Source organism: Naegleria gruberi, assembly GCF_000004985.1.
Source record: "Naegleria gruberi genomic scaffold NAEGRscaffold_15, whole genome shotgun sequence".
Taxonomy (NCBI): domain Eukaryota; phylum Heterolobosea; class Eutetramitea; order Acrasida; family Naegleriidae; genus Naegleria; species Naegleria gruberi.
The window spans coordinates 419731-444438 of NW_003163312.1; the positions used below are offsets into that span (position 1 = coordinate 419731).

At 34.7% G+C, this 24708-nt stretch overlaps 12 protein-coding genes across 12 annotated transcripts; 4 read left to right on the forward strand and 8 right to left on the reverse strand.

Annotated features, from left to right (window-relative positions):
• Position 1: 1 nt before the first annotated feature.
• NAEGRDRAFT_32325 (uncharacterized protein) lies at positions 2 to 2064 on the reverse strand (the record flags this gene model as incomplete). The annotated part of the gene is made up of 2 exons (XM_002679100.1): positions 2 to 1497; positions 1581 to 2064. 2 exons carry the CDS (start codon positions 2062 to 2064, stop codon positions 2 to 4), a joined length of 1980 nt encoding a protein of 659 aa, XP_002679146.1.
• A 597-nt stretch (positions 2065 to 2661) lies between these two features.
• Positions 2662 to 3978, reverse strand: NAEGRDRAFT_65808 (uncharacterized protein; the record flags this gene model as incomplete). Its single annotated transcript, XM_002679101.1, has 1 exon — positions 2662 to 3978. The coding sequence occupies one exon, from the start codon at positions 3976 to 3978 to the stop codon at positions 2662 to 2664; it is 1317 nt and encodes a 438-aa protein (XP_002679147.1).
• A 72-nt stretch (positions 3979 to 4050) lies between these two features.
• Positions 4051 to 4864, reverse strand: NAEGRDRAFT_38649 (DUF841 domain-containing protein). Its single transcript, XM_002679102.1, has 2 exons — positions 4518 to 4864; positions 4051 to 4306 (listed from the first exon to the last, which is right to left on the reverse strand). The coding sequence occupies exons 1-2, from the start codon at positions 4847 to 4849 to the stop codon at positions 4084 to 4086; spliced, it is 555 nt and encodes a 184-aa protein (XP_002679148.1). The 5' UTR covers positions 4850 to 4864; the 3' UTR covers positions 4051 to 4083.
• A 1214-nt stretch (positions 4865 to 6078) lies between these two features.
• Positions 6079 to 7582, reverse strand: NAEGRDRAFT_79199 (tubby protein; the record flags this gene model as incomplete). The annotated part of the gene is made up of 1 exon (XM_002679103.1): positions 6079 to 7582. One exon carries the CDS (start codon positions 7580 to 7582, stop codon positions 6197 to 6199), a length of 1386 nt encoding a protein of 461 aa, XP_002679149.1. The 3' UTR covers positions 6079 to 6196.
• A 430-nt stretch (positions 7583 to 8012) lies between these two features.
• NAEGRDRAFT_79200 (uncharacterized protein) lies at positions 8013 to 8655 on the reverse strand. Its single transcript, XM_002679104.1, has one exon. It carries the CDS (start codon positions 8652 to 8654, stop codon positions 8052 to 8054), a length of 603 nt encoding a protein of 200 aa, XP_002679150.1. The 5' UTR covers position 8655; the 3' UTR covers positions 8013 to 8051.
• A 260-nt stretch (positions 8656 to 8915) lies between these two features.
• NAEGRDRAFT_65812 (uncharacterized protein) lies at positions 8916 to 10022 on the forward strand (the record flags this gene model as incomplete). The annotated part of the gene is made up of 1 exon (XM_002678980.1): positions 8916 to 10022. The coding sequence occupies one exon, from the start codon at positions 8916 to 8918 to the stop codon at positions 10020 to 10022; it is 1107 nt and encodes a 368-aa protein (XP_002679026.1).
• A 1061-nt stretch (positions 10023 to 11083) lies between these two features.
• NAEGRDRAFT_79201 (uncharacterized protein) lies at positions 11084 to 13172 on the forward strand (the record flags this gene model as incomplete). The annotated part of the gene is made up of 1 exon (XM_002678981.1): positions 11084 to 13172. The coding sequence occupies one exon, from the start codon at positions 11084 to 11086 to the stop codon at positions 13034 to 13036; it is 1953 nt and encodes a 650-aa protein (XP_002679027.1). The 3' UTR covers positions 13037 to 13172.
• Positions 13173 to 13332: 160 nt separating this feature from the next.
• On the forward strand, positions 13333 to 14481 carry NAEGRDRAFT_79202 (methyl-accepting chemotaxis protein; the record flags this gene model as incomplete). The annotated part of the gene is made up of 1 exon (XM_002678982.1): positions 13333 to 14481. The coding sequence occupies one exon, from the start codon at positions 13333 to 13335 to the stop codon at positions 14440 to 14442; it is 1110 nt and encodes a 369-aa protein (XP_002679028.1). The 3' UTR covers positions 14443 to 14481.
• A 112-nt stretch (positions 14482 to 14593) lies between these two features.
• Positions 14594 to 16415, reverse strand: NAEGRDRAFT_47930 (uncharacterized protein; the record flags this gene model as incomplete). The annotated part of the gene is made up of 2 exons (XM_002679105.1): positions 14594 to 15859; positions 15927 to 16415. The coding sequence occupies 2 exons, from the start codon at positions 16413 to 16415 to the stop codon at positions 14594 to 14596; spliced, it is 1755 nt and encodes a 584-aa protein (XP_002679151.1).
• A 128-nt stretch (positions 16416 to 16543) lies between these two features.
• On the reverse strand, positions 16544 to 19663 carry NAEGRDRAFT_65816 (rasGEF domain-containing protein; the record flags this gene model as incomplete). The annotated part of the gene is made up of 1 exon (XM_002679106.1): positions 16544 to 19663. The coding sequence occupies one exon, from the start codon at positions 19661 to 19663 to the stop codon at positions 16544 to 16546; it is 3120 nt and encodes a 1039-aa protein (XP_002679152.1).
• A 782-nt stretch (positions 19664 to 20445) lies between these two features.
• Positions 20446 to 21960, reverse strand: NAEGRDRAFT_1939 (uncharacterized protein; the record flags this gene model as incomplete). The annotated part of the gene is made up of 5 exons (XM_002679107.1): positions 20446 to 20776; positions 20816 to 21146; positions 21258 to 21503; positions 21663 to 21684; positions 21829 to 21960. Coding segments are annotated over 5 exons (1062 nt in total), but the record flags the coding sequence as incomplete, so codon positions are not given.
• A 1351-nt stretch (positions 21961 to 23311) lies between these two features.
• On the forward strand, positions 23312 to 24523 carry NAEGRDRAFT_47933 (uncharacterized protein; the record flags this gene model as incomplete). The annotated part of the gene is made up of 1 exon (XM_002678983.1): positions 23312 to 24523. The coding sequence occupies one exon, from the start codon at positions 23312 to 23314 to the stop codon at positions 24521 to 24523; it is 1212 nt and encodes a 403-aa protein (XP_002679029.1).
• Positions 24524 to 24708: the final 185 nt, after the last annotated feature.

Sequence of the window (24708 nt, forward strand, 5' to 3'; positions counted from 1 at the left end):
GTTAAAGCTCACAAGTTTGATTATCACAAAATCTTTCTGGTGAAGGTTCTTGTTTGATTCTATGTTCAGAAAGTGGTGATGTTGTTTTCAGTTTTGATCTCATTTCATTGTAAACTTCCTCCGTAATGCTCTCGTATGGCATTTGAGGATAAGGTGATGTATCTTGATCCATCATTGGTAAAAAGCTAACTCCTTTGAGTTGATATTGGAAATAGTCAAGAGCATATTGAATCTGTTTACCTTCTGTTTGAGGATTGAAAGTAATAGTTGCACTGACCTGATTATCAGACCAATACTTTTGTAAAAAGGAAGCCAAAGATAATTGTTCCCACATTGAGAGCTCCTTTGCTGTTCTTATACCCTCTCCACAATCTATTGGGAATTCAATAATGGTGGTATTTGGATCAGAGACTGCTGGTTCAGTTTTAAAACCTGCCTCTCTCAATGTTTCTACGAGTGGAGAATTATTAGCCAATCTCAATCGTCTAATGTAGAATCTCGAAATTGGATAATGCATTCCAGGTGTTGCTCCAGCAAGTAAACTCACAGTACCACTTGGCTTGATAGAGGTTGTTTTGATGGATCTTGGAATGGCCAACCAATCACTGAATTTCTTATCAAAATCTTGAATACTTTCATAACCCACCGAAGCCCATTTCTTCAATTCATCAATTCCTCTCTTGGTAATAAATTGTGCGATACCACTCATTGAACAACCAATTCTTCTATTTCTGAGCATTACTCTATTCACATCAGGCCAATGAGTCTTTCCCAAAGTTACAGTCTTGGCGAATAGGAAGGCATACTTGAGAGTTCTCTGGAAATCTTCCAATGACTCATGATTAGTTGGGAATGTCTCAACAAGACAACATAATTCATAACTTTCCAAAGTTTGTTCCAAACATGGATTACCTCCAGTAGCTCTGAAATCCTTGTTATCCTCAATTCCATTCATTCTAGAGAATTTTCTCATATTCTCCAAAAAGGCAATACCTGGTTCTCCATTAATTTCCATTCTCTTGGAAACCTTGGTATAATCCATGCCAATATTAGCAAATATAGAGTTGTTTGAGGTCCAGCCATATGACATTCTATGTGGATTCTTTTCATAATTTTTCAAATCAATAAATTCCTCATCATTAGCTTCACCAAAAGCAATTTCTGCTGATCTTCTAATATTTCCAGAAACTACACATTTTCCAATATAATTCATCAAATCCACAATATTTGTCACTGTAATTGGTTGTCCAGAACTCTTATCCAAAATAGATTTGATATTTTCATGCAATTCTTTAAGAGATTCAGGTCCACTACTAACACCTCCAAATCCTCTAATAATTGCACCAGCTGGTCTAATCTTGCTGTAATCGAAAACTTGTGGTGCATTTCCGTTGAAATACGAATCTAACAACACTTTTACACTTTCAACCCATCCTTCTCTTGAATCGGCAATTATATTCATTGTTGGTTGTTTGGAATTGTCAATTCCCTTAATGACTGATATGTTAAATAAATTGAGTTAACAATATTGTTAAATATCAAAAAATAAACATATGAGCAGATTTCAAAAAACAACTTACCAAAACTTCCAGCTCCCTTTGTATCAAATCCAACTCCTACACCCAACATACTCATATCCATCAAAAAGACAAATGGCTTCAGAGGATCTTCTTTCATTGATTCTGTACTGACAAATGCACAATTATTAAGAGCTGCATAGAGACCTCTCTGTTCAGTCAATGGTGTTCCCATTCCCCAGAGACCTCTTCCAGATGGTAAGAATTTCATATTGAAAATTCTGTCATACATTTCCTGAGCAGATCTTTGAGCTTTTCTAGGATTCCAACCCAATTTATGATGCTCAATCCAATTCCTTTGCATATTATAAGTACCATTCACAACTCTCTCCACAGTTTCATACCATTCTTCATTTCTATTCTCTTCCTCAATGACTCTTGAATAGGTTCTTTTATAAACCACTTCTCCGAGTCCATTAAAACCAAATGGTGGAGGTATATTCTTGTACTTTTCCACGAAAGCCTTACTCAACTTGAATCGATGCATATTTGAATCATTGGTTACAGTTGTATCAATGGTCATACTGGTAGTTTCCAAATTACGTAGTTTTTTATATAATGTACTAATGTCAGCAGCCACTGATGATGATGTATTACCTCCCATCACATCATTCATTAATTGAATATTTGTATGATAATTAAATCCCGAACAAGTCTTTATATTATTCAACATTAGAAATTCGTCATGATTTGATTTCCTCCTCAACACAACTCCACCTTGTTTCCTACCAACACTACCCAACAAATATGTTGTTGAAGAGGTAGTAGTTGAGGAAACAACAGATCGTAAAACAGTCTTTTGGCACGGTGATGATTTAAACATTTTTTCAAAAAGTTTGATAATTGGTTTTAAATACAAAGAGATTGAATTTTGATTAGGAAGAGATTTTAAAAGAAAGAGGTATTCTTTTTTGATTCGCATAGATCACACAGAGTATTTTGATTGAGCAGAGAGAGGGACTGGAATATTTGTGTGAGATTCTCAATTTTGATTGGATTCAACAAGAGTTGAACCTTAATGAATAGTTTGGATAATATTGAGTGAATTGTTCTAATTGATTGAGGCAAAGAAGAAAAGAATAATTTATTGAATTTTAGCACCTTTTGCTTGACCTCTTTTCTTTTGATTCGGATTTAATAAACTCTTTGGTGCCTTTCGTTTTGGAGCTGAATTCTTTCGTTCCTGATCACTGGATGAGCTACCATCATCTGCAGCTGCACCAAGTCCTCCCAAATCGTGAGCTCCACTCGTAGTTGAAGGTTGATAGAGAATTAAACGATCTTGAGCTTGCCTCAATTTTTGACGTGTCTCTTGGAGCTCATTCCTCAGATCTGAGATGAGTTTGGCATCTTTGAGGGCACGAATTTCACTCAGTGCATTTCCATGACAAACCAAATCCAAGAGTAATTGTTGCAATTTTTGTGTGAAATCACTAATGTGTCTGATGGCATATAACTCGAAAAGGAATTTGAGACGAATATTGAGGAGGGCACTACTACCAGCTGTATTACTGGAAGAGGAATGTTGTGAATTGTCTTGTTGCTGATCTGAAGAAGAAGATTGTGGAATGGATTTGAGTGGTGAATAAATTACAAGTTGGAGAACATCCTTTGATTCCTTATTTTCCTCATCAAATTGAAGAACAATATCACTCTCAGAAGGATCATCCATTCCAACACTCTTCTCACCTCTCTTATAAATAAACAATCCGTTTCTCAAGTATTGTAAATAATTGGCCCAAGAGATGTGATTCATACTAATCTTTTTACGATGTTGCTGCAAATCGTCAAATCCCAAATCAGCTTCATAATATTCATCACCTCCATTAGTACAGGTCAGTAACAATCTCAATGCCTGTTGCTTAATTCTATCATTGAGTCGATCCAGATTCTTCAATTGTTGAACATCATTGGCCAGTGATTGTGTAAAACTTCCAACAACTGAAGCTGCTCCATTATTAGCTCTCCCTCCGTCAGTAGCCAAAACACAACTATTAGAAATATCACCTCCTGCATAGTACTGTTCACTCGGAGCTCCAGCAAAATTATTCAATAATGAAATGGTCGTCTGATTTGGTAATTGATGATCGTGAGGATGATTGGCCTGTTGTTTTTGTGGATGATTCAATAGAGCACAATGATTTGATGTTGTCACACAGTGTTCCTCACTTGTGATGGCATTCCTAAATGGCCGAATAACTCTCATACTCACCACGAAGGGAACTCTATCTAGGTAGACAATCTTGTGAGTGGATTCCAATTTGGAGAGTTGTGTAATATAATCAATAAAATCCAATTTATCAACTTCATGTTCTTCTAAATCTTCCAATTGTTCTTCTCTTGTTGTTGATTGCAAGGAAGCTGATGATGATCCCGATAGAGAAGAGGATGTCGATTTCATTTTTTTTAATCTTGGAATATTCTAAACGTAAACTATTTCAATCTTTTTCTATTTAATAATAATATTATGATATTTAATATATTTAATATTTATAAAGTTTTACAATTATTCTTCATCAACATCTGGCACTTGGAACATTCCTGGAGCATTCTTATCAACCAATCCGAAATACTTTTGAATACAAGTCTTGAAACTATTACTACACAAAATGTAAATGAAAAGCATTCCACAATCAGTAAAGTCGGAACCTGGAATGTTTCTGTGAGTGAACATGTGGAAGAGGGAGATTGGTTCGAATGGTAATTTGGCAACAACTCTTCCATCGAAACTGTTAATTTATTCCGAAATTTAATATGATGATGATTAATTTAAATAATATATATATTCAACAAGTAGAGTTTTGTTCCAATTATAATTCCGTAACACATCCACAAAGATGACAATGATGACGTAACAAATTAATATATGATATAATTATAAATTAATAATAGTTAATATAATATGAAAAGTTGTGGATAGTGTTGAGAGAGAAAACATACGTATTATTCAATAAACCAAAAACACCAATCATGATAATACCAACAATAACGGTACTCTTCATCTTGAACATGGACAATTCTTGTTGTTTAGCCTTGAGTTGTTCTCTTTCTCTTGTCAACATATCCTTCTTTCTCTTCAAAGACTTTTGATCTTCCTTTGAATTGTTAATACTTCCTCCTTTATGAATAATAATTGTTTCCTTCTTGGCATTATCAATTCTCTTTTGAATTTGTTCAACACTTTCTTGTAATTCTTGATATTCACTCTTCCGATAGACGAATACCCACTCGACAAAGGTTGTAAGGACAGATGTGCCCAAAGCAACCAACATTACCAAAACAGCATTTAGCATATTCATTTTTTTTAATTTTCTTAATTGTAAATTAAAAAGTATTAAACTTTTAAATTGAATTTTATGTAATATTTAATAAGTTTAAATTTAAGCATTTCTAGTATTAAATAATTACATAATATTAAATAATATTTATAATAGTTATTTAATTAAAATTTGATTAAAAAAAATGTCATCATATCTTACCTCTTCGGAATTGTTTACTATTGGGTTTGTTGGAAATGAAAAGAAGAATAAGCAATTTTTTGAACCATTTGTAAATTACTGTAATACAATCAAGAAGGAAATTTGTAATTGTGTTGAAATTAAAATTGAAAATTCCGATCAGATGAATGAACAGCCTTGTGTTGATGTTTTGTTTTTCAAAGTTACTGATGATATGGTTATTGAAAGTTTGGATACGAGCGCTCATCAACGATTGGAAAATCTTCGTCAATACATTTCCAGAGAGGACATTTCTAACAAGACAGCAATTGTCGAATCATTGGAAGATACAAATAGATTTTTGGATCGTACAGTCATTCATAACTTTTTGGAGCAACAATTGCAAGATAATGATTATGTAAAGGTTCCAAAGATGTATTTTATCAATTCAAAGGATGAGGATTTATCGAGAGTTGACAGTAAGAGTTTTCCTCTTGTTTGTAAAACTGTGGCTGCCTGTGGAAAGTCTGAAACTCATCATATGGCCATTGTTTTCAATCAGGATCAATTTGAAAAGGTTGTAAGAGGGGAAAATACTGATTGCAAGTTTAATGTTGCTACTCCACTCGTAGCTCAACAATTTATCAATCATGACAGTACACTCTATAAGGTGTATGTGATTGGTGAGAGAGTTTTTTATCAAATTAAGCCATCACTGAAAAATTTTGATCTGGAAGCTGAGCAGTCTATCATTAGCTTTGATAGTCAAAAGCCATTTGAATCAGCTGTTAGTGACTCTACAATAACGGAAAGCAAATTGCAAGAAGTTGACTATTCAAAACTCAATCAAGAAGGATTTGACAAAATGTTTAAACAAGTTAGTGATCAATTAAGAAAGGCCCTCAATGTTTCTCTTTTTGGATTTGATTTAGTAAGAGATACTAATAGTAAGGCCTATCATGTTGTGGACGTTAATTACTTCCCAAGTTATAAGGGTGTTTCTAGAGAAATTCTTTTCGATTATCTAATTGAACATTTATCTCAAAGAGTGCAAGAAAAGCGTAGAAATTAAATATTGTTATTTATTGATTCATAACGAGTAATAGTGCACTAGTCATGATTGATTGGAGGCTGTACAATGTGGAGAAACTTATTCAATTCCTCTCATCAGGTGGTTGACGCTTATTCACAAGCAATCTTATTATCAAAGGAAGAAATAGCTATCGAGAAGGCTTGAAGGGCAGTAAGTGGATATTTAAAGTCAATATTGAATCTATCTTCATCAACCTTACCAAATTGGAGGAAAACCTTGTTTGGATTATTTGGTTCAACAAGTTGGAAGTTTTTGACAGAGGCCATTGTAACTCTACCATTAAAATTCAAAACATAGGCCTTCAATCTTTCATTCCACACAGGGAATTTGTTCTTGAGAACTTTAAGGTGATGCCAGTCACCAGTTTTGAATTTAGAAATCAGAGAAGTGCCATTATCAGGGAATTGATATTGTTCTCCATCTTCATTAGCATCTGGAACGACGAGAGTGAATTTTCTTGGTCCCTTACTTCCAAATAAATTGGTTTCATATACAACTGAGGCCAGATTGGTTCTCAAGTGAGCTCCAGGTTTCAACTTTGATGCCTTTTCACCGTTATCAAATAATTGGAATTCAGTTCCCAAAAAGTTACTTCTCAATTTTCCGATAAATGAATCGCTGCTTCTACTAATATCCTCCTTGCTTAGGGAGAGACAATAATTTGATGATTTGTTTGCTTTTCTCTTCTTACCTGAAAGGAGGAAGGTTGATCCTCGTTCTGCGTACAGATAGTATCTTGGGAATACCTTATTCATCTTGGATGTATCTCTGAGAATGTAGCATCTTACCCATTCGTTGCGATTTGGGGGAGGTTTACTAACAAAACTCTTAATATCCTTAATATTTAAACCTGCTACACTTTCAAAATCTTCTTCATTTTCTTGTTCGTTAAGAGTTCTGCCAGAGGCAGATTGTGGTCGTTCTTCTTGGATTTTTGGTGGTTTCATTTGTGGTTCAGATAATGGATTAAATGTGTGGGTAATGCCTCTATCTCTCAAGTCTCTCTCGAGTGCAGCAGCACTTGTTGGTCTACTTCCTTGTTGTGATGAAGATCTAATTTGTTGTTGTTGTGGTTGTGCCTTATAACCCTCATCAACATCATCAATTTCATCTTCAAGGGCACGTCCTCCAAAATTTTCACCAGAACCTGTTGATCCTAATGAAGAGCTGAGAGAACTTGGCGTATTAATTGATTGTTGTCCTGAAACTGGTCTCGACCCTATCGATGAAGAAGTTGTGGTAGATCCAGAACGATAACCACGAGAACTGATTGGTCTGGATGATTGAATCATATTCATACCTCTACTACCTTGTTTTGTTGTTCTTTCAGCAGCTTGTCTCATAATATCAAATTTTGCCTTCATAACCTTATCTTGAGAGTTGTTGCCTAACACTCCAGGAAGAGCATCATCAAAACTGTCAAGAACATCGGCATCAGTTCTTGGCTTATCGTCTCCAATGTAAAATAAGGACATTGTACTGTAGTGAGTTGGGAAAACTTATCAAAAATAACGACGGGTCTATTGAGGCAAAAGCGAATATATTTATTCCTCAAGAGCAGCAAGGAATTAGTTTTTGCGTTTTTTTTGAAAGTATTATTTTTGTATAAAACAACTTGGCGCCTACTTGTAACGTTTTGCATAATCATAGTTCGAGCTGTTAGTTTGCGCGCCATTTCTTAATTGGAAGTGAGGTCCAATCTTTGTTGCCATTGCATATTCCCTTGCATGTATGAAAGGAAATGAGAGATATTACAATTTTTACATTTGTTGATGGATAGTTAAAAGCTTGAGATGTAGTCATGCCAATGAAAAAGAAAGATACTAAGCATTATCAGTTTAGCATCTTTTGTAGTTTGGCAATAGATTTTTACAATAATCAACGATGAATAAAGAGGTGAGTATTGGCCAACATCTGTTTAATATTTATTTAATATGTTTGCAGTTAATGTTGTTTGAAAAGCAACTTTCTAACAGCACATTGAGTTGGGCAGGCAGTACATGGACAGGACAATAAATTGGTCAAGAATTGATTTTCATTCTTTGTCTTTTCAAAATCTCTTGATCTCTTAATTTGTCTGCTGTACATTTCCAAATGTTCTCTAATGGATTGAGTAACAGCATCAGTGTTGGTGGTGGATTTCAATGACATGGCTTGCAACAATGGTTGACTCTTTTCTTCAATAACCTTTGAAACCATATTTCTCAATTCAACATGATGTTGAGCACATTCACTAGTTTTACAAGTCCAATCAACTGAATCAACAATGGTGTTCAATGTTTGGATTTCATCTCTTTGGTCAATGGTAGATTGCTCAACGGATGCCAAGAAGGCACAACATGGCAAACAGGCAGTGCATGGAGGACCAGTTGTCTTGACTTTGGATGGGAGGGTAGTATTGCCATGCATGTGGTTGTACATGAGCTTGACCATTGCAGGAGCGAACAAGACGTTATCATTGCACATTGGAGGACCACATGCAGCATTGATTTGTTGACAAGCAAGAATACAAACAACAAGACAGATCAAGGAAAGGATTCTCTTCATTTTTTTTCGTTATTTATCCTCAGATCCCACGCAGTTTGCCCTTTATTTTTCCACCAATCATGTTGAATCTCCTAGGAGTTTCATTACAAAAATATAATCGAATCATTGAGCTGTGGCATTTACCAATCTTTTTGACAGGTTACTTTTCGAATTGTTTTTGAAGCTATTACAAAAAAATGTCTTCAAAACAAAAAGGTTTGTCTTTTTCACTTGTGGCAGCTTGATCATGAAGTAGTAGAATTCTCACTCTCCGAAGATGAAATGGATGAGCATTTAAATGAAAATTCCTCTTTAGAACCTCCATCAAAGAAAGTGAAATTATCTTCATTTCTATCCGAATTTATGGATAAACTGGAAGAAAATAACATATTGCAACGTAAAATTCTCCAAACTCTGCAAGAAAACAATGAATTACAATCTAAAATTCTTAACAAACTAACTGTAAAAAAGGTTTCTTCAATTGCAAAAGCAGCTGATTCGTCTGATTCATCTGAAGAAAAGAAGAAACCAAAAACCACAAAAAAACCATCCAAACAATCCGATGATGAATTGTGTATAACATACGAAGGAAGCTCCTCTCAATCCATTTTCGTTAGGAAAGATCTTCTCAAAGGTCCTGTTTTGAAAGCAGCAGTCTCTGGAAATTTCCTGGAAGAATCCACATTCACACTTCCAAGTGAATCTATCAAACTCTCAAATATTAACAAATCCATGAAACAATTGAAGAAATTCTTCCACAATGAAAAACTTGACAAGATTAATGAAGAGGTGAAACGTGACATGATTAGCTTGGCAGATTTCCTCGTGTTGCCAGAGCTTAAATTGGAGCTGTTGAAAATTCAAATTAATGAAATTCCAAATCTCAAATTTGAAACTCCAAAAAAGAGTAACAAGAAGAAGACATGGATTCCATACACTGCAGATACTGAAAAGAAAATTAAAAACTTTGCAGAAGTTCAAAGCAAGATCGAAGAAATTTGCAGATCTCTCACATTTATTTTATCAGAAATTGAAAGTACTGAAATTCTTCAAGTGTTGGAAAGCTTTAGTGAATTTTTAATGAGTGTTGAAGTGTTGCCAGTGATTAGTGAATATGCATGGAAATACACATTCAAAGTGAGACCTGTCATATTATTGGAAGGTTGTACCTCATTGGATCATTTGAAGAGATATTTCATTGAGGAGTGGATTGATGACGAAGATTGTGAATTGGACATGGATAAAATTAAACTGATTGTGGAATCAATGGAGAATGTTGAATTGCAGAACAAAGTTGAATCCATTATCAATGCTTGTATTAAGGAGAATGATACTGAAGTATCGAATGATGGCAGTGAAAGTGAGGAATTTGATTATGTCAGTGAATAGTAAACATAACAACCTCCTTTAGTTTTTCATCACACAAAATTTCAATTACATATTACTCTGAAGAGCTTCCAGAGTTCAAAAATTGCTCCCCACTCCCGTTAGAGAGTGGTAAGCGGGGTAATTGGGACAGTTTGCAATCAGCAATCACGTGTTTCACTTTGACGATCAATAACAACGCGAAGTCCCTGGACAAGAACTGTTTTTTCATAAGAAGAGTTCGAACTGAATATATGAAGCTCATTAATAATGAAAAATCAATTGTAAATATTATGGGATGAAAAATGATGCACAAATAAAAATATTTGAACATGTAGCATTGGTAAGGCATTGTGAAGAGCAGATAAACTCCCTTATGATTGAATCATAATCTTGTGGAATGATGCATCATTCTATGTTTTGTTAACATTTCAATTATTTCCAAGAATATGATAAATCCTTTTTTTCGATGATTCCTGACAAATTCACTCAAATAGATAGTTGGACCTTTTATTTGGTTGGAACACAAAATGGTCTAATTGCTTCAAGACTTTAACATGAAATATTGTCATCTATGCAACATCTTCCCAATATTCATTATCATTTACAAATAATTTCACTGAACATTAAACTTCGAACATGATTCTCACAAGAAGGAAATTCTTGAATGAGAAGTAAATTTTCAATAGTTTTTCTGTTTACAATCAACACAGGGCAAAAACAACCATAACGCAACTACCACAAATATCACCCATCAATAGTCATCAAACAATTTTTGTCAAAATCGACTATCTTTGAGTCCTTCTTTCCATTCGCAACCAACATTCGAATAAGAGTTGTGAAACAACTTTGCATTCTTTCCTAACCATCAGAAAAATTGTCAAGATAATTGTTACTCTCACTTGTTGTTCCTTACCCAACAGTTTCGTCTTGAAACAATAATTTAGTAGAATCGAATAATACAAGTTAGATCTCTCTTCCATAAAATTTTATCGTCGTCATCATTGACAATAATCTAAAGAAAATTGATAACCCAACTTCCTAAATAATTTTCTCTCAGAAACACACTTTGTTCTAATAACAAAATGTCATCGGTTGAATCTTCGACATCACCTACATCAAGTACTCCAGGCATCACTTCCACCACATCATCATCAACAACAAACACTACCAATAATAATAATAATACAAATGGAGTTTATAATTTCTATGGAAATAATCAGAATATTAAAATTCAACACTACTTTAACTATTCAACCATCATGAGGGATAGGGAGGCCTGTAGTTCATTTCTCGACTATTTGACCAATGTTACTCATTGTGATGAGAATTTACTCTTCCTTCTCCACTTGGATAATATTAAATTTATGAAAACCGTTCCAATTATGATGGAACAGACACAGGTTGTGATAGATACCTATGTGAAATTGGAATCTAGCAAGGAATTGAATATAACAGATAAGATTAGAAGTTCTGTGATTCAACAATATGAAGAGTTGAAAAGTTTATTTCCCAATGGTGATTTTAAAAGTAATCATGACATGACACAAGAATTTATCCAAGGAAAAATTCAACAAATTTTCAATGAATTGGTTGTACAAATCAATTTACAGTTGAAACAAGATAGTTTCGAATCATATCTTTCCTCAGAAGTATTCGAAAAGTTTATTATTAAAAAGATACGAGACAAGATGCAACATCAACAAGAAAAGGAAAAACATCAAGAAAAACAGAAAAAGAAACGAGCTTCTTCTCTCTTTCCAGCAAGTCCTAATACTTTTGATATGGATAATTATAGTTTTAGAGATAGTGATGCAGCTGATGGATATAACATGTATGAAGATGCTGATTCAAGTAGTGGACTTGGAGCCAATTTAATGAAACGATTTGTAGGTGGACTATTGAAAGGTGGTGCTGCTCTTCAACAGGCTGTCAATAATCATACAAATTCTTCATCTACTTATAATGTGAGTGCTAGTGGATCTTTTGATGATGTTTCCTCCACTTCCTCAAATTCATTGACCAATTCAACAGATAATTTGAGTTGTAACAGTGCAGTTACAACTTCAACAACAACAACAACTAGCTCTACACCAAATAATAATAACTGTTCAGAGAGTGACGATCAACATGTAGGCAATTTTCACATCAAACATCATCGTATAAAATCCCTCTCCAATCAACAACCTCAGGAAAATGCCAATGATACAGTTGAAATTATGAAGAATATTATTCAGGACTTGTACAAACAACTCATTCAGAAAGATCAGGAAATTAAGAAACTTCACGATGCAATCAAACAACATACCCAATTGATGGGACTTGGAGGTGAGAGAAAGTCTAAACCTCTCCCAACAGCTCCAATGTCTCCTCAACCTGGATCTCATTCTCATCACACCAATACATCGACCCTACTGTCTGAACAATTGACATCCCCTAGAAAAGTTCCAAAACCTCTCCCTTCCACCCACAGTAGAATGTCCCTCAATGCCGAACAATCAAAGGATATTAAGAATATGAATTTTAATCCAACCAACAATAGCTCCGTAGCCACTCCATCTCACGAACATTCTAAATCCCTACATCAACTCTACTCGAATCCAAGTTCAAATTCTACTGGCAATACTAGTAATGGAAGATTTGTAACAAGTGCTGCTAAGAATCTTACACTCTCCACGAGTAGTGCAACTCCACAACAGAACAGTGCAGTAAAGAAGGATGTTTCCACTCCAACAAGTACCAATAATAAGGAAGAAACAAGTGGATCTCCACTCATTCGTCGTCAAACAACTCAGACACTCATTGTAGGAAATAAGAAACTTGATAGCTCTGATCCCAATACACCATCATCACCATCAAAAACAAAGAAAGTTCTCGATATTTCCTCTTCGAGTGAAAATCTCAAAGATGACAGCAAGTTACCAATCACACAAAGATTACAATTCTTTGAAAAACTCAATGCTGCCTCTTCACCAACAAATAGTCCACCAAAAGATTCTACTATTAAGAGATTTTCTCAAACTGTATCCAATAAGTAATACTACTGAAATAACTTCCAATAACTCATTTATTATATCGAGAGAAAGATGCATGCCCTACCATGTATGTCAATTATATTGTAAATAATTGTGTGTGCTTAATAAAACAGGTTCACTCTTCATCAATTGCTTATTCATATTCTTCACTACCATTTCATCATTAATAATTTTGCAATCATCAAGTAATTCTCTCGAATAATACCCATCATGTTGACCCTAATTTCTTCCTAAATCATGAAGAAAAAACTGAATGAAAACAAAATTTAAAAAAATAAAAATTTGAATTTTAAAAAAAAATGTTGTCCAGAACCTTTCAACACACAAGACGTGTTCGTCCATCTAAAGTCTTGTCCATTCAACAACGCTCCTACAAGACACACCAATTTGAAAATGACGAACTTAACTTGAGTGAAGAAAACCAACATCAACTCACTAGAGCTTTGAGAACAATGAGAAACGAGGAGAGAAAACTCTACCAAGAAGCCAAGAAGGTTAAAGATACAACAGAACAATATAAAAACGCTAAAGTTGAATTAGATGAAAACGGAAAATTCACCATGGAGTTACCAAAGGAAAAGGGAATTACCTTTGATGAGTATATTCAAGTTGTACAAGAAAAATCATCAGGTTATCCTTGGGTTCTTGGACCAAAAATCCGTCAAGCACTTCACCACGTCGAACAGGGAGCTGCTGAATCTTATACTCCTCTCCTCAAATATCGTCAAGAAGATTTACGTGTTTATCAAGTTGCTAAGAAATTGCATACCATGTGGCAAGAAAGCGACTCGGAAAAGCCAATTACATATGATGATATTGAATTTGCCTTCAACTTGTACAAAGTACATTGCGAAAATATGAAAATGATGAAGAGTGAATACTCTCTTGAATATACCAAGTTGATGAAGGTTCTCATTAATATTGTTTTGGTAAACAGAGAATATTGCAAGGTTGCCAAACAAGTTCTCAATGAATCAACAAAGAAATACAAGAAGGATATTTCATCAATTGAATCGGCAATTGAATCTAAATTGAAGGAATATGAATCAACTCAAAGTAATCAAGACAAACTTTTAATGCTCAGACTCTCCTCATACACCATTCAATCTATTTCTAAATTAGACTCTGATTTGGATGCTTATGAAAATATGGTTGTCCAATGTGTGAAATTGATGTATCCAGAAAGATGTATTATCTATGATTTGGACCTTTGTAAAAAACTTCTTTACATTTGCCGTACTACAACAGCTTCTTCCCTTTTGGAAAAGAGAAAGGAAATTATGGATGTTTCCTCAGTTCACTATGATAGAGAAAAACTCTTCCAACAAGCTATTGTCATTTGTAAGGAATCTGAACAAGACTCTAAGATTCTTTCTCATCCATACGAATTGGAAAGACCAATTTTATAATCGATTCATTTTGGAAAATTAAATTAATTTGTTTTATTGAATAATAACAGAGACATTTTTGGTTTACTCTTAGTTTTGTTGTTATCTTAGTTGGTTACTGTACACTATATATAAATTAATCGTTGTTGGGAGAGGGATGGTGGTTATTGAATTACTCAACCTTATTAATTACAATTTCACCAAATGGTTCGCTTTGGCTTACATCAATGAGACCCTTACTCTTAAGGACCAAAGTTTCATAAAAACATCTTGCAGCAGTTTGTCTCTTTTTACCCTTCAACATTTCTGTTAAACTCAAAGAATCTGAATCAGCTTGTTTGAAACCTTCTTCTAACATGGACAAAACCTTAACAGTTCTATCAGTAACACCAGCGGCTGAAGGAGCACCACGTGCTTGTGAAGGTGTTGAAGCTCTTTCTCTCAATTCTTGCTCAATTCTATTTCTATCTTCAATGATTTGTTTCTTTTGTTGATCAGTGAGAGGAGTGGCACTCTTCTTTTTCTTAGCTGTGGAAATTAACATATCCTCAATATCTTCATCAATTAAAATATCGGCAGCAATTGGACTCAATTCTCCTGGACCAAGAGTAGTTCTTCCTCTGATACCAGTTGTTGGTTGTTCGAATGGTTCTGTTGGAGCAATATCCAAATCAGCATCCAAACCACCAATTTCAGTTGGCATTTCCATAGGTGTAATTCCAGGTGTAACAAAGACAACTCCAGGAGTGGAAGCAGCTTGTTCTCTCAATTGTTCTCTATCTCTTTCTTCTTCAGTGAGTGGCTTCTTATCCTTTGCATTTACTCTATCAATGGCTGTGGAGAAGAAATCAATAAATCCAATTGGAAGATCCATTCCAAATGGTGTTTGTTTCCAAATATCCTTAGAAACACCTCTTTGGGCATGTCTTTCAAATTCTTCTCTTGTTGCTGGAGCATTTCCTCTTTCTGTAATTAATTCTGCTGGAGTTTTCTTCATTCTCTTTGTATAATAACCTTTAGAATAATTTGCAGGTTCATCAAAGATTAGTTTACCTGGTTTTCTCTTTCTCTTCTTGGTTGGTTGTTCTTCTTCCTCTTCTTCTTCTCCAACAGTTGGAGTTGATATTACAGGTTCTACAAGACCTGGAGTGGTAATTAGACCTTGATCAAATCCTGTGAAACCAATGTCACCAACATCAATACCACCTAATTCTCCCATTGGAGAACCTGGAACACCAGGTGTTGTGACATCGAATGGTAGAATATCTTGAATATCAACACCACCTTCGAATACTTTATCGGTACCAATAGTTGTGATACCTCCAGATGTGTGAATACCAGTACCACTTTGAGCAGCTCTTACACCTTCAATAGAGGTTGGTGTAGTTGTTGTTGGTGTTGTAGCAATCATGTCATCAATTTTTCCTTCCAATGAGGTCTAGAAACAATTTCATTTAACATTTAGAAACATTACTCCAATAATACTATTAAAATCACACACTTACTGGTTCGAATGATTCTTCAGTGGTCCAAGCAGCAAAATCTATCAATGTAATATCTTTAATATTGCTTTGCCAATTATCTCCAAGTTCCAAAGTGATGGCAGCAGCATTAGGAAGAAGAAGCAAATCCAAATCACTAACTTCAGGAAGTGTAATTTGATTCTTGGTAGCTGTTGTGTGTTGAGCTGGCATGTTAATATTTTCATCGGTAACATCCTTTGTCTTGGCTTGAAGTTTGATCTTGGTAAGAGTTTCATTACATTCGGCCAAAACATATTTTACTTTTCTAGAGTAAATCTTGACTACACCCAACAACAAGTGACCATTGGTTCTCAAGGCGATAGGAATGGTAGGATCAACAATGCTCTTTACCGATTTTTCCAAATTTAAACCAGCAATAGCTTGCTTGTTCAACTTTTTATCCCAATGCGCGGCCAGCCAAACTTTTGCTAGAGGACCCTTCTTGGTGAGGATAAATTCAGAGTAGAACATTTTTTTTTAACTTTGAAAGATGAGAAATATATTAGTTTTTGGCGGGAAGTTTATTTTTGCCAGTGTTTTAATGAATAAAATTTTTTGAATGTGTGGAGAGTTTGTATTTATTTACAGTATTTGCAGTACTAAATATCTGTAATATGAAGTTCGTGTGATGATTCATCAAAACTTTCAGACATTTCTTCAGAATTACTTGTTTGGCTGTCTAAGGAGATAGCAGAGGAAGTTCGTTTTTTAGTGAGGTAGTCTGAGTTGTTGTTAGGTGAAAGATTCGAGTTGGACAATACATTGGAGTCCTCTGGAGATTGATCGTTGGTTGTTGATACAGCTGTTGTTGCAGTTGAAGAGACTGCTGCTGAGGAGGTGGTAGAGCTGTCATCTTCATCATATACAATGACTTTCTTCTTCTTTTTCGTTACTTGTGGTGGAACTTCGAGTTTACAACTAATTTCATACAATTCGTCCATAGGTCTATAAATGAGATGGTTCAATCTCTGGTGAAGGAGTGGAATAATTTCAATTTGATAGAAACCTTGTTGATAGGTTTGAATTTGACGAATGAGTTGACCTAAGAGTCTTCTCTTTGAAAAGTTAATGAGATTTCCTTCCTTTGTAAAGTCAGTATTTCCTTCCTCAATGAATAACAAATCCGTCAAAAACATGCCGATATATGGTAGAACAGTCTTATCTGCATTGTTGGAGAGTGCCTCTCTCATGGCATGATAACTCTTCTTTGGGTTGGTCAATTCGAGAAGTTCTTGGAATCTAGTCTTCCACTTTTCAGGAATGAGATCCCACGTCTTTTTAAGTCTGTGAATTGGATTTGAATTCAATCCTGCTACAATATCATACATGGTATTGTAATTTCTAATCTTTTCACATTCTGATGCAATCTTGATGAATTGTTTCAAAACATAGGCTCTTTCTTTGACATCTTCATAGGAAAGTATATCTGTTGCTACCCACATTCCGATTTCATTGGATCTATTAATCATGGCATAAATATTTGGTGCCTTCTTACTTCTGGTTTCTTTCATCCAGTTTTGATTCAAAAATTCTTTTGGACGCAATTTTTCAAAGAGTCTATAACTGATCAATGTCAATTGGAGACATAATCTATTATTTCCCAAATGAACTAGTGGTATATTCTTCAAATTTTCCTCACTATTTCTATTGAGAAGTTTGAATTTCTTGAGTGAGAGAAGTGTTCCACTTCCCTTACTTCCACTAGTCTTCAAATTTTCCTGCAGCTCGTGTCTGTGTTTGACTTCTTCGAGTTGTTGAACCTTGAAAGTTTCCTTTCTCTTTGAAGATCTTTGGAGGAGATTTCTCAAAGTTTTAGATAGAGTTTTCATTCCAATTTCATACATTTCATCAATGAAACTGTCCAATTTGAATTTCAACTCGACATCCTCACGGAAATCATAAAAGTGATTCTGAATCCAATTGCTCAACACTTGGCCAACTCTCAAACGCATAGGCGTAAGAATTTTAGATGAAAAGTTTTGGAAGGTAGCTTCCATTTCTTCCATCTTATTATCCCTTTCCAGTGATAAACACTCTTGAGGTGGTGGCGTATTGAATCGGAGAATTAACTTTTCCAATAAATCCATTGGTGTTGTAAAAGATCTGTAGGTCAATAAGAAGAGGTACATGTACTCATTCTCAAATTCTTCATTAGAAGTCAGTAACACTATCAACTTATCAAGGGTAGCAGCTCTTACAACATTCGACGTAGGATCTCTCACAATATTAGATGGTGATTCCTCCTCATTAAATCCAACATACTTATCCAAATTGTCAGATTTAAACAGTGGCTCCAGACATTTCTCCTTAAGACAAATGAAATAATTTTCAAATGGTTGTAATGTTGGTGCCACTGAAGAGGATGGTTGGTTCGAGTCATTTGTGGTATCAGTCTTTGAAATTGTATTATTTCTATTCTTTGAAATTCTGGCCTTCTTTGAAAGATCGCTAGCTGTTAGAATGAGTGAAGAAGAGGCAGATTCCAAGTCAAAATCCAAAGTTGCCAATATTTGAGCCTCCTGAAAATCATACTTCTCATAAATTGGATCCACATCAGGATATATTCCTTTGAAGAAGAATGATTCAACCTCTTGCAAGCCATACAATTGATTATTTGTAATATCATCATAGTCTGACAGTAAATTATTTGATATATCAATGACTTTTGAGTCCACATTTGGGCTGTCAATAAATAATTGATTATTTCTCTTTCTTCTATTAGAAAGGGTTTTAATATCTTCATCAGTTAATTGAGTAATATCACCAGGTGATGAAACAGATGATGTAGCAGATGAGGATCCTAGCCTTTCTCTCAATCCTCTTGGTGTTCCTATCAATTCCAATCTTGGTGAACTCAACATGACATCTTCTGCTGCTGTTGTTGTTGTTGTTGATGAAGTACCTTCAGAGAGACTTGATTTTCTAAAAACTGGTCTCTTTACCTCTTCCGTTGGAGTTGTTGATTGATTATCATTTGTTGTTACTGGACTAGAATCAGCTGTTGGTGCTTTACTCGATTTTCTAATTACAATCTTCTTTTTAAAACTCTGCACTCCACTATTGACAAATGGTGATGAGGGAGTTGGAGAATTGGAAGAATGTAAACTAATTGATTGATTAGTACTTGTTGTTGGAGGAGACAAACTCAATTCAGAGCCTGTATTAGGAATGGTTGAAGGAGATAACAATCTTTCTATCTTTTCATTATCATCGTCATCATAATTATCACTCAGTGATTCATAATCTTGTTGTTGCTTATGAATGGTCAATCGTAAAGATTTGATCAATTCGTCCTTCTCCAGCAAGTTTCGTTTAGCTCTGACTAACTTTTTATGTAAATCAAGAATGGTATTTCTCAGAGTATCCACATCAGATATATCCTCCACGTCAAATAACAGTAAATCATCATCTAATTGATTACAGGAATTTGACTCATCATCGGAATAGGGTGATGAATTTCTTCGATTTTTAATTTGAGAGGCATGAAGATAATGTGATGTTTTTCTTGGTGAGAGGGAGAGTGGAGAAAGGGATCTACTATTTTGTTGTTGTACTCGATTGTTATTATTGGATGATGATGGTGATGAATAATTCTTGATATTGATAGTTGGAGTGGGATTTGAGAAGGTATCTTCATCATAGTATTCATCTTCATTGTAGACTATCTTATCAGAAGTGGAAGGAGAAATTATGATGGGAGTGGTGCTTGTAGTGGTCATTTTGTTTTTTACGTGTTGATTTTGTTGACAGATGTCAAAGCGAGATGTAGGGATGATTATTTCTTGTTTGGAAGTGGTTGTAAATGTATGGCTCTTTGTGTATGATTGACCTTTTGAGGTTTGCTTGGACGGTCCATTATAGAGAATGATATTCTATATTTCAAGGTGCAAGGAATATTATGAGAAACAATGCTCAAACACTCGGAAACCTATCAATTTTTGACAATTCTTTGGCATCTATTCAGAAAAGCCAAATTAAACTGGCTATCTTTAGCTAGGTTGATAAAATTGTAATAAACTGAATTAGTTTATTACAGTTTGGAATTTCTGAAATTTTTAATCTTAAAGTGTAAATTATTCTTTCCTTGTAATGTCTTGTTCTTTTCTTCTTCCTCTAATGCAATTCGAATTCTCATTTGTTGAGCCCTGTGTTGCTGTTGTTGTAAAGGAATGAATTGTGGCTCTTCTTTAAGGAAAAATCGTTGAATACCATAACAGAAAAGTTCCAAATACTCGGTCCAATCAAAGTCGAAATCTAAATTGAAAACACTTGTTTCTCCATATGAATAGTCTCTTTCATTTTGTTCAATCTTGTCATAAGCTTCCAAGACATGACTATTATCAAAGAACCATTCATTCATTGTAAAATGGTAAAAGTGTTCTCCAAGTGTTTGAGCTCGTTGTTCGACTTTGAGAAGGTCTGCTGCTAATTTCGAATACCTTGTAGGTATATTTTGTACGGGTGTTGGTGATGATGAATTTGTATCATTGGAAAATATACTCTTAATTAAATTTCCTAAGAGGTCATTGTTTCCATTCAACATGGAAACGGAATTTTGATAATGATAAGAAAGTCTATCCAATGCTTTGAACAATTGTGACCATGCAGTATATCTCAAGAAAAATTGGGTATTATAATTAATTGGATTATCAATCATAAGAATGTTTGGACTCATACTTGGATCAATCTTACGTTTGGATGGACATTTTCTCCAATATTCAGCAACTCTGGTAGCTGTTGTTCTCCAAGGAGCTGGATTTGATGTTGAAGTTCCACTGTGATAAATTCGTAAAAGGCCTCTTTCATTACCATCTTTGGAAGTGGTGATAGCTCTTTGTCTGGTTTGTCTTTTCACTACATCTACAGGAGACATTAAAAGTGTATTCACTACAAAATCTACAGGTATTTGATCTGAAATAGAGTCGTATTTTCCTGGAATTATTCTCAAAACGCAAAGCCCAATAAATAAGTATACAGCTGCACCAGCTGAAACAGCATCAATCCAACCTGGTTGTGGTTCTTTGAGAGCTGCACCAACAATAGTTGGTCTGACAATGGATATTGGAACTCTTCCATGATATTTTGCAACAAGCTTTTCAGCCAAATGTTTGGTTAATGTGTAAGTGTTTGGGAATTTGGTATTTTTAAGGACCGTATTGGTGAATTGGGTCATGAAATTTTGGTCTTCCTTATTGTGAACATCTGGTTTGTAAGTATTTGACAATGGTGACATGTCAAAAAATCTATCAAAAGAAAAGTCAGAGAAAATTCTTTCACAAAATTGTTCAATTTCATCTAATTCTTCCTCAGAACCCTGTGTATATTCTTGTGTATTGGTATATCCAGTGACAAGTTTTCTAATTCTATGCTTCTTTTGTTTCTCTCCAACAGTTGAGTTCTGTAAATAGAGTGGATAAAATCTCTCGAAAATTTTTGATCCACTTGGTTGATTAGAATTAACGTAGGCAGTTGAAACATGTGTAAAGCATTGCACATTTGGACAGTGAAGAGCAAAACGTAACATATTCAGTGTACCAAATACATTTAAACGTAAAGCATCTGGTAATGGTTCTGTAAATCCAACAGTGGCAGCTACGTGTATCACAATATTGACTTCATTCTTGATTTCACAAAGTCTCTTGCAATTTTCCTCTGCCTTTTGTGTATTGTCATAATTTGGAAAGAATAAATCAGTGTCAGTGACATCACCTTCAACACAGATTAATTTTGAAAGAGCATACTCTTCGAATTGAGTACGATCTCCCTTAAATCTTTCATCAATGAGTCTATCCATGATTGGTGACCTTATAATCTCGTTTAACATTCTGTCATATCCCGATATTAATCTTGGTTCAGAGGTTCCTGATGAAGTCTTTCTTTCGACCTTTTTCTTGGATCTGATTAAAAGGTATACCTTGTTTACATTTGGAAGGCAACGAAGAATCTTTTCGGCAAGTGTTTTTCCAATAAATCCAGTGCAACCTGTACACAATAATGTCTTGCCATCATAAAACTCCTTCATACTAAACAAATGATTATTATCGAGGGAGGAAGCATTAAAAAGGTCATCATCACCAACATTATTATAATCAGTATTTGGTGGTAATAAATTTGATTTTTCATCCTCTTGTTTGTTATTCTGTTCGAGAGCAAGGTCATCATTGATTTTTTCAATCGTTATTGTTGTTGAATTATTGTTGTTATTAATATTATTATTTTTTGAATGTTGTTCTTGTTGTGGCTGTTGTTGTTGATTTGACAGAAGGCTTGATGATGATAGTTGTTGTTGTTGTGGTTGTTTAAAAGGACCAACAATAGGTTGTTGTTCATTACCAAAGAATGTTCTCTCAATTTTGTCATCAGAATCGACGTGTTGAAAATTTGTCCACGTCGATGAGACAATATTATGTGTCAGGGTCGAATTTGTTGCTGCCAATGAATGCATCATATATTTGAATCTATTGTTTTTTCCTCTTCAATCTTTTCCGGAATAATTATTCAGATCGTGTGAATTTGGAAGGCAATCCTCTTCTCGCCGCGTTTTTTTCTCTTTTTTTCAACTTTTGCAAGGACGTGTTTCAACAAGTATTGAAAGTACAAGAATTTGTTTCATATCTTGTTAATTCTATTCTGGATTTTAGTCATCAACAACTCTAACCAGCACCAGCAGGAGTGGAATGAGAATGTAATATTATTGATGAGAATTAAAAATCGATTGCCTCGGATTATAAATCGGAACTAAATAATGAACGAATCAGATAATACGTCGACGATTGATTATTTACTATGCAGCTCTCTTTAAAATCTTATTACAAATAATTTACAGCTATCACAGTTTTGCCTTATTTGAAATTGTTGAAGAGGTCAATGAGGAAATTTCCTCTTGAAAAAAATCCTTAAAACTTCAAGATCTTCCACTTATTTTCCCGTTTCTGTTCAACATGTTACTTCCTCGTGTTAAGGTTTTTTTTGATTGCCAGAATAATGAAGGAGAAAGCAAGTAATATATCTTCAACTTGTTGATTGAAACTTTGGAAAGAAGAATTCTAATTCTAGCTTCTCGTTGGCGATTTTCAAACAAAAATTCGACAATATTTGAAATCAAGAGTTCACGCAGAACGTTCTTTGAGAATGAGTTATACTTGGAAACAATCATACATGAGGAAATTGTGTTGATTCTTTATTGGTAAAATATTTCAATGAGCGTAATCCACCAAATACATGACATTTTCCAATTTCAGTGATTTCTTTTAAAAGAAAAATTAAAAAGAAGAGAATTGATCAACTAATTCAACAGGTAAAGTTAGTTATTTAGAACAAACTGCTACTCAATTCAAGAGAGAAAAAACAGCAACACCTTCCTCACTATGAGTTTTGATGTTACTAAACAAACTGGTCAACCAAGAAATTCCGGCGAATGGTCCTTCTCTAATCATGCATTGAATCCAAAGGGTAACGAATTTTCTTTCCTTCCTCCCATACAAGGTTCAATTGATGAAGATTCTATTGAGTCTTCAAAGAATGGAAGTGCTGATTCGTTCCCAACGATCAATGAGCAAGCAAAAAGCAACACCAATGATCAAGGCGGAAATGGACACAGATTACCATCTATCAAAATGTTGACAGAATTACCACTTCAACAAACAACATACACTGCAAATTATGTTCCAATTAACTTGGAAGGGCAACAGTCAACAACTCCTCACATTGGTATTCCACCACCATTGAATAGTCCTTCATGTTTGAATTTAAGTGCCTGGTCCCTTAATTCCCCATCAATGAATGGAGGCATTGCTTATCCATCCAATAATACTGGACCAGATTCGTACTCAATCTTGGGTGGAGCAGGCACTTCAAGAGTTCATGGTCCTTCAAATTTGTCACCATATGCTTTCAGGCCAATTCCAACAAGTGCTGGTTTGCCAGGGTTTCCTTCCATGAATAACTCGCACAATTATGTTAGTAGTTCCACCATCTCAACCTTCAATAGCACCACTGCAAACTCTCAATTCAATTCATTTGTAGACCAAGCACAACCTTCCAAGAGAAGATCCATTGATGGTTATGAGGCGTTCGAACCATATTCTAGTAGCTCAAGAACAAAGCGATACTCCTTCTCCTCGTACAGTCCTCAGATTCAATCAAAAAAAACAAATTCTGATAAGAGAAGCTCTTCAGAGGAGGATGATACAATTATTCAAAGAAGAAGCAGTTTCAAAGAAATTCCAATTCAATCCATTGTCCAACACTTACATCTCTCACAACGTGATGCTGCAAAAAGTCTTGGTGTTAGTGTCAGTACTCTAAAGAGAAGATTCTACAGTGTCAGAGATCAGATTGGAATTGAAAAGTGGCCAACAATTACCACAACCACAATTCAAAGTTCTCAGCAATCCCTTTCTAATGTTTTAATCAAATATCCCATCATCAATCCAGTCCCAACCACAACCTCAACAACATTAGAAACCTCCCAAACAAATCCTCCTCTAATATTGCAAAATGTAAAGGAAGAGGATTCGTCAAGTTCCACAAATGGAATTTCTTCCTCTGCTTCGTGTGCACCTTTGCAAAACCAATAACCATTGAGAATTTATCAACCTCACTAAACAATGAATGTGATATTCCATTGTATGGAAATGTCTTGTAAATAAAGAGTGTAAATATTTTGAATAACTTCATTTGAACTGTTAACAAGATGAACATTTTCAAAAACCTGAACATTCTCTATATTCATAACATACATCTAATCCTGAATTCCTTATTG